Source organism: Melanaphis sacchari, unplaced genomic scaffold (assembly GCF_002803265.2).
Source record: "Melanaphis sacchari strain LSU unplaced genomic scaffold, SCAv2.0 Contig32_pilon_pilon, whole genome shotgun sequence".
Classification (NCBI taxonomy): domain Eukaryota; kingdom Metazoa; phylum Arthropoda; class Insecta; order Hemiptera; family Aphididae; genus Melanaphis; species Melanaphis sacchari.
The window spans coordinates 2831081-2845357 of record NW_020271199.1 but is presented as its reverse complement, the minus strand read 5'-3'; the positions used below and the strand labels follow the sequence as shown (position 1 = coordinate 2845357).

Sequence of the window (14277 nt, the reverse complement as noted above, 5' to 3'; positions counted from 1 at the left end):
TGAATTGTATAAAAACTATGTTATTTATAAATGAATATATACCATAGAAACTCTCAAAGGCTATAAACTTTTCACAGCCAAGCGTTTTTGTTAAAACTAATATGTACCTATACCCAAATAAAGTGAATAAAATTTATATATGTTTCAACTTCCAAGATGCTGTTGAAAAAAATTACTTCACTCCTTTGAGTATATACCAGAACAATTTTTTTTTAATACTCAATGATAGGTTGGTCAAATAATAATGCTGAATTAGTAAGTAGTACTAAGTGATAATTGATAACCGTACGCAAACCCTGTTGTATGTAATATTAATTAAATCACTAGACATTTATATTTTATATTTAATTTATTGTTTTTGGTAGATCAGATTAAATATCATTGCCAAGTCAAGAAAATATCATTTCTCAGACACAACACGTACTCGTTTGTCTCCACTAATATTACTACAAAAATATTGGCTTTATTTCGCAAAATTGTAACCGTAGTAACCTTGCTCGTGGTTGACCGTTTATTTTGATATTTTACTTACTAACTTATTTTGTTCTTTGTATTTAATTGTTTTAGATACATTGTACACGTATACGTCATTTAATTAATAGTGATTTACACAATACACTCGTATATATCAATACTCTATCATACCTACATTTAACAACCAACGGATATTCCACAACGGATATATTTAATTTTTTGTAGAATAATTAAAGCCAAAATGTCGTACCAAAGGTCAGAAAATTCGTCGATAAACATTAATGACGAGGGTTCAATGGAAAACGAAATTATAGTAAATACTAGTTTAAAACACAAATTAATTTTATACAAAATCCATAACCTCTGGTTTTCGCACAAGTTAGAAATAGAAATATTAGAAACTTTTTTTAAAGTAGTCTGTTAAAATTTGTTTGGGAATAAATAGATACTCAGATTTATGTACCTACAGAAAAAATAAAACTAATTTACTAATAAAACGTCAAGACAGTTTAATATTCACAAAAAGGAGCATTAAAAAAACTTTATGATAAATCCAAAAAAAAAAAAATTACAAACCTTATAAATATTTTTAATTGTTGTTGTTAAAAATTATTTTAGTTAATAAAATAATATTTTTATTCTTTAATTTTAAACAATTTAAAAAAATGTTGAACAGGTAAATTAATTTTTTAAATTTATAATTCTAAATACACCGTATAGTATATAAAAATCATAAGTAGACACATACTCTGTATTATAAAATTACAAAAATATATTTGTTGTTTGTTAATTTGTGCATAAACAAGTACTATATATTTGTACACAGGCAAGTTTTTTTCAGGAAAATATGCTCAGAGTGGATACTGAACCAGCAGCTATTTTGAAAAAAGGTTAATACTGTTTATTTTAAATTTAAAATGGTGGTATCATAAAAGAATTGAATATATTTTTAATATTTTAGATCCAATAGAATTTCTTAAGGAAAACGTAAAAACTGTGTTCATACCGAAATATTTACATGAACATTTCCAATGTGCAGTAGACAAACATGTTTTTATAAATAACCCATGGAAGAAAATATCCCGTAAGAAAATTATTGAAAATTTACAGATACAAAAAACGAACTCATGTTTTTGGGAATTTCGTGCACAAATTGAAGTAAAAATACATTGTCAATGTTTTTCCTATTTACGTTTTATTTTTTTATTAAACAATATGATTATCTAATTTATTTATTTCACCAGGCCCTTACAAATGATGATGTTTTAATTGGATATAAATCCTCAAGTAATACAGACGAAGAATTTTTTTTATGCACCACTGACAAAGCTAAACGATATGTTGAAGAAGCACAAATACGAGCACAAAAAGAGCTTGATCAACAAGTTGAGAGATCCATGTATCGTAAAATACGTCATTGGGATTCTAAAGGTAGTGAACAAGATATTGAAAATAAAAAAACAGTTACAACGCGTGAAAAGGTATGCTTTATCATATTAAATTTACCGACAAATGCGATATGCTTATGTACATTTTATCTTTGCAAGTTAAAGACAGTATATATGGTTTACATTATAAATAAAATATTAACATGTTCTAAATTTTATTATTAAATAAAAGTAATAAATATGAAATACATTTATAGATAAAATATAAATGGGTAGTTCCAAAAAGAAGAATTCGAGCTAAAGCAGAATTTGAAAACACAAATTCAAAATCTATAAGAAACCAATATATTAAATTACAACCACAACCAAAAGAAATATTTGAAACGAGTGATAAGTTAATAATGGATTCAAATATACAAGTATTTATAAAAATCTTTGGTATCACAATTATAGTACTTTAAAATTCAAATATATTGTGTTTTTTATTTTTAGGCCAAAACAAAAACGATCAATAGAGAAATGCAAACAATACCAAAAATTAAAGATAATAAATGTATTCAGTCGGTTATTGAAAAAGAACTAATTGATCAATCACAGCCTAATATTAAATCAGTACAAGTGCTGGATGATTTTTTACTAAAAAATACTCCTGAGTAAATATTTATAATTATTATCCAAATGAGCCTATACTTTAGTAAGAAAAAAAATTACACTTTACGATTCATATAACACACATAATGTGTTTACTATTAATTATTATTTATTATTATACGTCATATTTGACGATTTAAACATGCCAAGGAGCATGTATAAGTACATATTTTAGCGTATGGTATACTGTATAGTGTACACCTATAATAACTTATCAAACTACTACAGTCGTATATTTATAAAATATATTTTATTGAGAATCGTCTAATATATTATTAATTGTCTTCATCAGAATAATTACTCAATTACAATATAACGAATTGTGCGATATATACCGTGACGATTACAAGTTGATGGGAGAAAGAAGTAAAACTGAAATCAATTATGTTGACGAGCTCATAAAAATTCATCCTGGATATCAGAATGAGATATCCCAAAAAAAATACGTATCTTGTCACACTTGGCATCCTACAATAGTAGGTAAAACTTAAACTGTAATTAAATTTAATCATGTGGATAACGAAAGTAGTTTACAATATATTGTATTTTTAGGTGTTTTCGCAGTTTCTTACATGGCTAATAGCAATGAGTTGTTGAAACCCGTAAGCTTAAAAAAAACAGACGAGGAAACTACTGCGTCTAATGTAAAATTAAAAAGCAAAAATTTCAGTATATCATACAACGAAGATGACGATGACCAAGATAATTGGAATAAGCAACCAAAAGTTAAAGTTATCGATAATAATTATGAGGAAAAGCTCGTGTCTTTTTTGAACAGAGAATTTGTACAGGTACATTAGTAATAAGTTTTGGTATAAAATAATCAAAATTATTAAAGTTGGATATTATAAACCAAAGAAAATGAGAATTCTTCAAATATCCGAAGAAGAAAAAATGAGCAAAGAACCTACAAACGACATTAATAAACGTTTGCGCGATGCGTTAATCTATGATTCTAATGAACAACATTCTGCGTGTGACGAGTTTGCTGGAGAGGGACATAGTAACGAAGACGACGTAATAAGCAATAAAACTGATTACTCAGTATGTTATGAGAAAATGATGGCTACTAAAGATTTAAGTGAAATTAACGAATTGCGTCACCATGATTCTGACACTGAAAGTTTTTATAATATTTGGGGCGAAGATGATGAATGGTTGTATAATAACGAACTGAGGAACGTTGTTAGAAATTTACATAGGTAATAAAAGTATTCTTGTACTAATCTTCTATTAATAAAAAAATTTAATTAGGGAATTTAATAAAAAATATAATCGAGAAGCTAAAGAAGAAAAATTATTTCAACTCTTAATGTCTGAAACTGAAAAAAAAAAAGAGTATTTATATATATATACTTTTTTTAATCATATGTTTCAAAATAAATATTGCTATAATATATTATTTAATTTAAAAATATAGAAATGAAGAAACTAAAAAAAATAAACTTAAGTTAACCAAGAATATGTTCGAAGCTGGGGATATATGTAAAAAATTTAGAGGTAATAAAAAAAATAAAACTAAACTAGTCAAACAATACGCATTGCTACAAAATGACCAAGAATCTATGATCAAACGAGAAAGTACATCATTAATAGATGAACAGAATAACGCAGTCATTATTTGGTCAATTAGTGATAATGTATTTCCAAAAGTACTTAACTATATTTTAGTATTGATAGATTAATATTTTTATTTTATAATTATTATGTTGACGTTTATTGGTGTTTTTTAAATTAATTTTCAGTTGAGATTGGAAAGTCCCGAAGAAGTACGATGTGTTGAATTTAACCCTAGAAATGGGAACACCGTCGTAGGAGGATTGATGAATGGACAAATTTGTATATGGGACATCGAAGGAAAATTGGAGGCAACGGGTTCGAGTTTGAGCATGTCTGAAAAGGAAAAACAACATAAAAAACATCTGGTAAATATTATAAATAAATAACTAAATATACTTGTTGGTTATTGGAATACGAATAAAAAATTAATATAAAATTATTATATTCCATTTATTTATTTTTTATTATTAATAGTACATGCATATGAGTTGGTCGTTAGACGTAAATTTTAAAACTAGAATCAGACCGACAGTATTAAGCGCCATCATAGAATCTCACGAGACAACAGTCACTGCGATTCAATGGATTCATCCAATGAACAAAGTTAGTGAATATTACGTGTATAAAAGTGTGGTATAATATACGAAATGGTATTTTGGTGAATCGAAATAGGGCAGTTTTCGTAGTTCGGTAGGACAATGTCATTAGTACAATAAATTATAAAAGATATTATTTAAATGGTCGCGCATTTAAAATCATGTCAAATAAATAATTCAAAAGGCACTTGGACTTACATACGTACAAAAACGTTAAAATAATTAAATATGATCTAGAATGTACATATCATAACAGTAAAATCTGATCTTTAACTAATAATTGATAATTAAAACCGATGTTTATTTAAATTCTTTATAAAAAAAAATAAAAAAAAAAAATAATTATTTGCACAATATGCACTAGTATACTACTAAATAGTATATTATTATTAATATTTAACGACATTTGATTTTTTCTGACAATTATTTCAAAAAGTTTATGCTTATCCAGCAATGAAAGTTGAAAAATAGTTAGGGGCGTATACCTGTGGTAGCATAATAATATACAATAGTAGGTAGATGTATCTAATGCATTCATAATGAATAATTTTTGTTAAATAATTTACATAAAAATAATTATCAACGGTAAGTTTTAAACAATGTATGGTTATAATTTTCAAACAAAAAATATGTGATTAAATCGGGGGAAATACGTTTGGGCGTAATATTTTCCTTCATAATAGCACGTTTAGGCACATATCTTTTTCTTATATCAGTATACCTATATTATACTAAATCTGAGCCTATTAGCTTTACCCAGAAGACACCACGAGGAGGTTGGCTCAATAGTCTTCCAAAAATATTTAAATTCAACTTTTTTTTTAAATGTCCTAATTTAATATTTTTATTTATATTTATATTTATTAATATTATTGTATAATATTCTATTAATTAATTTTTTGCCGCAAAATGTGATCCTGTGGTCCTAATATTTTTATACAATTTAATATGAATATTATGATATATTAAGTATAATCAGGGTTCGGGACTTATGCATTTATAATTTTCAAAATAAGTATTTAAAAAAGCATTTGAATACTGCTTTATAAGCACTTAAGTAATTAAATAAGAAAAAAACAATAAACACAATTTTTTTCTCTAACACTGATAATTTTTAACACTTGTTAAATAGAAATAATATTTTTAGTCCTAATTTTACTGTGAATACTCAAAAATAATCAGCTAGATTTTATATCAAGGCAAAAAAAATAAGTAAATGCTCTAAGTCCCGAACCTTGATTATAACTTTATTTTCAATTTTTATTAATTATCTAGATATTAAAAATAAATATCTGTAATATGATGTACATATACAATGAAAATATATTTGTATATGGGTATATATAATATATTTAATTGAAAAATAATAATATTTTTTTTACTCACATTAAACATTAAATCAAAGTCGAATTCTTAAATAATTAGACTTCATTAGTTATGACCCCTATTAAAATCCAAATTATCACTGTTGAAAATAAAAATATTAATATTATACAAACTATTCATTCTCTTTTTGGCGTCGAGTTTGGCCTCATATAGAACAGAATCCAATTTTTAAGAGCATCTAAAAGTTCAAATATAAACATTATATGATCTTTCCAGTCAATATCCAATAAGTTCTAAGACTTAGAACAATAACTAATATTCTATGAGATGTTAGAAATCGAACTCTCTATAATCACCAATATAGTACACATATAATATTATAATTTTCTAACACATACGTAATATTACGTTATGATTGTTATAATGTATTATAATAAATTTACTAGTGAGTTAAACCATTTTTTTTTTTTTTTTAATTTTAGATAACTTCATTAGGCAAACTTATATCGACGAAACAAGGAAAATTTTCGGAACAATTTATTTCAGCTTCTTTGGATGGGACTATAAGACTTTGGGATTTGCAACCCAAGTCAATACAAACCTATCAAAAAAATTCAACAAATAGTCGTTTTGAGTATCCAAAAAAATTGTTATCCAATAAATCACCATTAAGCATTCTCAACAACCATCTAAAACCATCGTATTCGGTAAGATTTTTATATTATTGATCTAATAAGTTTTACTACAATTATCGGTATAGATAAATAAATATACAAACGGTACTTAAGACTTCGAGATATAATAAAACACAATTTTAACATTTTTCTTACTTGTGTTAAGATAAGTATTAAAATAAATATGTATTATAAAAAATTAGAAAAAAAATGAAAATGTTTCACAAAAATTTAATGATTTATCATTAAAAAAACATTAATTTTGTTGTTTTAGCTGTTTATTAACAAAATATTCTAATTTGCCTATTGCTTTGAATATTGAAGTACTACAATTTCAACAAATTCAACATATTGCCTAATATTGTTTTTAAAAACGATATTACTTTGATTGCCGTAGGAATATTCAAAGCTTTTCTTTGAGATTCAATAATCTACATAAATGTTGGGACCATTACTATTTGAGATATGGTTAATTATAAATTATAACCATGATTTTGTCATCAGTTAACAGTCCACTGACTACGACAATACCATTGTCATAACACAAATTTAAATGCAATTTTTTTATCGTTATTGAATTATCTGTTACAATTTGCAAATCGTATTAATCATCATCACCTTGATTGTTTCAAGCTAATTTAAAACAATCAAAACGATATTTACGATAGACATACACGACACTAGGTAGGTACATACTTAATACTAATCAACACCTATGTTATTCTGCAAGCACCAATAATCAATTTCTTTCAGTTTCTGATCTATTATTAATTTTGTCAATTATTATATAATCGATACGCGATAATTGCCATACCATACTTTGATGTAGTAAGCAAATCAAAACTCTCGTAATGCTGTTTTACCGGTATTTGATTAGATTTATACAATGTTGAGACGATTTTTTTTTATTCCCGACATTTTCTTTATCGTATAATTAGTTGTATCCACAGAGACAGAACACTCCGATATCGATCACCCCACAGTGTTATGTAGAAAACAACTTTATTCATTTAAAATTTTAAAGTTTCCAAAGATTGATTGTCTATAGTGTTGCACAGTTAAATGCCTTTTATATAAGTACACTAATATTTGGTGGGGTACTTATGATTATGACCTACGATCTATGTTTTATTTATACGTGTGCTCTATATTCTGTAGTATATAAATATATTTTTAGATCATAATCAGAGAACCAGCAGAAGACCCAATGAATAGCACCACGTATAGCCCTATAACAGCGCTGTCCTTTGAAATACCCTTAATGCAATACAAATACACCTCTGATCAACCATTGACGATCGGCGAACGGCAATTCGAATACAGTAAGTAATCATCAAAAGTACACGACAGTATTGATTGGATTGACACATCGAGTGACAAAATTTTGAAAACAAACATTTTGTCAAAAATATGTCTTGACACGTTTGACGCACATAAATTTTACCGAAAAATTTAGAATTTTTGTGCGAAGATATTAAAGACTATTATGTTGTTTACGCATTTAAAAATATTATAATTATTATAATTATAATATTTAATTATAATAATAATATTTAATTATAATATTATAATATTATAATTATTATAATTATTATACATGTATAATTATTTGTAACTATAACGAAATCTTAATATTTATAATTATAATACAAATTATAGTAAAATACACATATACATAGAATATTTTAGAAAATATTTTTTTTCTTTTGATCAGGTTACATCAAATAACGAATCAGACTAAAGATATAGGTATATCGTTTTATGTACCTATAATAGTTAAAATAATATATTAAACAAAATTATAATTAATATTATTTTTATATACAAAATGTATTTTGTACATAAGGTTTTATACTAATACCTAGTTTTTAAATACTTAGTGTGCATTTTAAAATGTGCGTTAATTGTCAATAACCAAACATATTATTTTATTGTGCACCGTATTTTTTTATTATATAGTACCAGTAGAGCCTAGTGACCCAAACCGTACTTTGGTGGTTGGAACTATTATGGGCCAAATCGGAGTTGTAACATGGGAAGGATATGATACATATCCGCGAGATGGAAACGTAGAAGGCATGGATTAAAACTTCAAATTATTTATTATTTATTTTTTCATGAAATTAATTTATAATTTACAGAGTGCAAACATATATGGTGGAAACAAATACACGACGGACCGATCAACTGCATCAAAAGAAATTACTTTTTACCGGATATTCATTTGGCCTGTGGTGGGAAAGTAGTGTCAGTTTGGAATTTGAAATATAAAGTAAGTTTAGAGAAACAGTGCATATTTTAACATTTATATTATTTCAAAAGTTAATATTATAATTTATATTACAAATTTGTATCTTGTTTAAATTTTTCACGCATTTTTTTTCATATTTAAAATTAATTATAATATAATGTATTATAAAGATGGTATTCTTTTACTATTAGTAAATGCGTACGTTTTAACTATTGATTTATTTAAATTATGAAAATAAATTAAAACTAAAATTTTACACTATAGAATGGTCCAATTTGGTGGAAACGTTTCGATGATTTTACAAACAGCGTTTTATGGTCTACTACTCATCCCACGAAATTTCGCGTGTCCTTCAACAACAGTGGCGTTATACAATTTTGGAATTTTATGGTGCACACTCATCAACCGTACTATACTGCGGATATTTTTCTCAAAGATGGGCTAATAGCATGTAAGTAATAATGGAACTTTCAGAATATACTTTAATAAAATAAATTATGTGTAATAACCTATTGCCGTTGATCGTCGTAAATAAAATGTATCATGATAAACTTTCTGCAGCATTGTCGTGCCCGTCTCCGTTATATAGTTATATTGGCGCAGAAAGTGTAATGTTTGCTAAAGGTGTAAACGATATGGTAAACTACAAGAAAAACAGGATAATATGTTTCTCGGATTCAGCTGGGACGGTAATGATAATGACTATACGTGCAATGATACTGAAACAAAGCGAAATCAAAGAAATCGGAAATCTATTTCAAGAAGAGTGTGATTGGTTAAGAGGGTTAGACACTTGGAACGAAAAGTACAAAGATGAATTCGGGGTCTCGGGAGAATATGACGTGGACGAACATGATTACAAGTCAATTCAATCATACGAACAATTGCATGCGGCTGAAAGCGAATACATTCCACCTGCAGTAGTGTCACGAGATCAAATACAGAAAACAATTTGTGACGAAACATTCAAGTAAATGAATAACTATTATCCTATAAGAGGTACATCAAACGTAGAACATAAATACTAATATCCGTACTAATAATTTTAGTTGGTATATAAATCGGAGAGGACCACAAACACGTTTGGGTAAATTGAAATATGAATACTTACAACGAGAAAAGCAATATATGGTCGAGGCCATGATGAAAAAAAAAGAATATCAGTAAAAAACAAATTGATGACTATTACTTTGAAGTTATGAATAAAAATAGCAGTAAAACTAAAGAGATTTCAATAATAAGATCCGAAGCCGATAAAAAGTATAGAGACATTATAAATAAATTATTGGCTGCTGATTATACAGAAGAATATGTAATAACTATTATCAATTCATAACTACAAATTAAATCGTTTTATTAAACTTTTACTTACAGAAATTTGATGCTAGTTTAAAAAGAAACGCCGAATCAGAAGATTCAGACATAATGTTTCAACAGCTTCAAAAATTGTCAATATTAAATATTAAAATCGAAAAAGAAAAATATATTAATCATATAAATAATAACCATTATAGATCTGAAGAAGTAAACTGGGCCCAAGTATTTGATTTTGTGGAAAAGGAAGACAAAAATATATTAAATGATCCAAATATCTTTAAAAATACAAACTTTCGGTACCATATAATAATATAATATATCTTGATCCTTAGTTTATTCAATATTATGTATAACGTATTTATACAATATTATATCACCTAAAATTTTTTATTATTATTAATTTAAAGTTCGATACGCCAAAAAATGTTGGACCAATACAAAAATAAAAATGTGACGCAATGATAAAAAGATTAATATCAACGAATACAAAACGCAATCTCAATACCTGAATAATAAAAATATAATACATGATATGAAACAGTTTCAGTAAATATGTAAACAAATGTGTATATTTCAAATGCAATGATACCCGCTGGTTGTCAGTTTTAGATCAAAAATATAATTGAAAAACCTAAAAAGTTATTAGCAGTACGAACATATTGAAAGATGGTGTTATTCTATAAAATAAATTGTTTATATATTTGATATCTAATAAACTATAAGTTATATTCCTTATAAATATAATTATTAAGTCTTAAAGACAGAATTTTATAGTTAATTTTTAAAATTTATTATTGATTTTTGTTTTTCCACTTAGAATTTAAAACGTTTAATATTTTAATATTTTTCATATACTAAAATATTTCTATTGTTACATGTTCTCGTGCATGCATAAATGAATATTAGCACTTGTAACACACACACACACACACACACACACACACACACACACACATGTTAACTTGTCAAAGAAAAAGTTGTTGTTGTGCTATATTAAATGGATATTACTTACTTTTTTGCACAATTTAACCATTAACACCGTCAAACCATTTCCCATATTATAGTTTGATATTATAATTTTGAGACTAGAATAATGACTAGTTTTAGGGTATGTAAAGCATACTGAGCGATTAGTTTATCACAAACCGCGTATTATTTCAAAACTTATTAACATTTTTGAAAAAATTTCTTTTACATAATTGTAAATCATAAAAAATAATAATTGATATTTTAATATTTTTTATCATTATAATTTTTTTTTTTTTTTTACTTTTCTGTATGATAACATACATTTTTAATTTCATATTCCGGAACAAATTATTGTTTTGAGTATCTCAATGAGTTTACATCAAATTTCGGATGAATAGTTTGTGAGTTATATGATATTTAAAGCATTTATTTGATCGAGTGTAGCAGATTTATGGAAGTTTTTCAAGAAGAAAAAGATCATATTTTCGATATCCCAAATTGCAGGTTCAATATTCTTCAAATATTTTTTCTTCCAATAATCATTATTCTTCCGAGAATATGGAGGCCCAAAAAAAAAAAAAAAAACTCCACCATGGTGTTACCTATCACGCAGACGAATATTGGTCGTTAACGCGCAGGTAGCGTGCGTGTGGGCAACGGCCCATACATTTCGGTAATCGGCAACTACTTTCATTTCGTTCGCAACAGTCCTTTGCATCACAGAACCCTCCGATCAACACAGAAACCATTTATTTGTAGCTGTAGTGCTGAATCGCCGTGACCTTGTGAGTATATACATTTTTTGATAGTTTTGCATGTCATAAATTATACTGTTATTGTTTTAATTTTTATTACTATTATCGACTCGCATGATAGACTTGAGAATTTTTGTGTTTATTTTTTTCATGTACATATTTGTTTAAAATAACATTTTAACAAACCACGTGTCACATTTTATAAATTTTTTTTTTGTCTCGTGCTTATATTTAAAACACAAAAACGTTTCACCTCCCTGTTGCGTCTTATTCGTTTTTATTTTGTCTACTACTGTAAATTAAAATTAAATATTTATAAATACACGTATATCAATTCATCTCAATCTACAATCACTCAAAGATAAGTAGATACTTAACAGTAACTGTTTAGTCTTATCGTAAAATTTTACTTAGTTATCATGGTACATATCAGATCATATTATTATTATTTTTAAGTTAGAACTTACTATAGATGACAATTTAAAATACACCTGTCTACAAAAAATGACTGTTTATGTCATATGCTATCTACGCAAAAAAATGTATTCTTAATTTACCTAAACATTTTTAATGGAGCTTGTAGTTTTATAGTTGTCATAAAAATTATAATATTACATAAATGTGTCTTCTATGTCTCTTAAAAAACTTTCAAACACATTGGTCGAATACTCGAATGGACTGAACGCCACCATTTTTTTTTTTTTTTTTTGTTATTGCCTTTCGAATAGCTTTGTTGCTTCACGTGATTTTATATTACATTTTAATTTTATGTTTCTCCGTAAACATTCAATTGTTTGTGTTTGAGCACTTGTATGTAGGCTTATGAAGTTTATGTTAAGGGAAAATGAGTAGACAACTTTGTTAATGTAAATAGCATATGATACGTGTACCCAATTTAATAATATTAAATCAGCGCCTATTTTTCAATTTTTCTGCGAATACCCGTTTCACACACAATGTTTCAGTACATGGTTTATTTTATTTCAATAAATATAATAAAATACAATATGTTACTTCTAAAGGTAGTTTACGATTTCTCTGCAGCGGCTATTGACAACGCCCGGTCGGATGTCATGTTGTTCCATTATTCGACACTCGACACTGCAAGGGACTCGCATTCCTTTACGCTCCATTCTTATTTCAATGACACGTCTAAATTTCTCGAGATATTTTTATTCCACAAAATCGACCCATAACAATAATAAATGTAGACATCGTTTTTATAATATATTTAGAGTGAATTGAAAATGCTGAACTACCTACAGCGAAGGTTTCTGTAATTCGACCAAGCGATGCTAAATGAAATGAACCCTATGTATAGGGTGTGTTGATGAAAACACGTCTTTTTTATAAACACCTGCGAGAGAGTGTATTTTGTTTGAAGAAACATATATTATATAGGGTATAGCAGGTATTAGGTACACATTTAAAAATATTTTTACGTACATTGAAAACATACAGATTTCTGAAAAACAAAAATAAATATTATAATCCAGTAAATTTTTTATTTCTAAAGTTATTTTTTATTTATTTTTACGGGTTTAACAACTAACACAACAGCTATTTTAAAAACAAAACAACCACTTTTAGTTCAATATTTATTCGTGATTTCTAAAGAACCTCTGATATTTAACAGACACTTTTCACTATTACATTTATCTTGTAGTATTTATAAATATAATTAGTGTTGTAATTTAATTTGTTCAGTCCCTAAAAATAAAATTATATCACTACCGCGAGTGCTACTTAGACTTACTACAACTATAATGGAATCATCGTAGTACATATATAATTAGTAATTATTAATTACTAATTAGTATTACAGTAGTGGTGTTATGCCGATAATTGAATAACTATTATTACTGAACCGTACAGCTCATTTGCTGTTACATTGGTCCCAAAGACAATTATTACTTAGTTAACAATTAATATGATATCCAATTGCTCTAAATAGATTCTTTTATAAATTATAGCTGAACACGCTTTGTCTTTTTCGTAAAATGATTTTTAATATTTTATCTCCGAGTAAATTGAAAAGTGGTTTTTTTAAAAATATATATACTATTATATTCAAAAATTAAATTAAATTGCTAACTGTTATCAATCAAGTAAATATTAAACTATCAAATTATTATTATTTATAAAGAATGTTACCTATTATTATGTGTCTAATTGAAAATTAGGCATTAGCTGTAACGATATAACCACAAAATATTTTAAGTATATTTTGTTGTATTATAATAACAAAATAATAAATTATGTTATAATTAATTATAATTTATGTTTTTAATGGGTACAAACCACATTAATTAAATT

At 26.4% G+C, this 14277-nt stretch overlaps 1 protein-coding gene across 1 annotated transcript; it reads left to right on the top strand.

The window, feature by feature from the left end:
- Positions 1-1321: 1321 nt before the first annotated feature.
- Positions 1322-10516, top strand: LOC112596633 (WD repeat-containing protein 63-like; the record flags this gene model as incomplete). Its single annotated transcript, XM_025342395.1, is given in 20 exon segments — positions 1322-1364; positions 1436-1632; positions 1719-1955; positions 2355-2515; positions 2806-2993; positions 3066-3304; positions 3372-3715; positions 3768-3851; positions 3934-4165; positions 4259-4438; positions 4548-4676; positions 6478-6702; positions 7847-7991; positions 8629-8745; positions 8811-8941; positions 9185-9371; positions 9482-9890; positions 9970-10066; positions 10068-10232; positions 10295-10516. Coding segments are annotated over 20 exon segments (3732 nt in total), but the record flags the coding sequence as incomplete, so codon positions are not given.
- Between the last annotated feature and the right edge of the window lie 3761 nt (positions 10517-14277).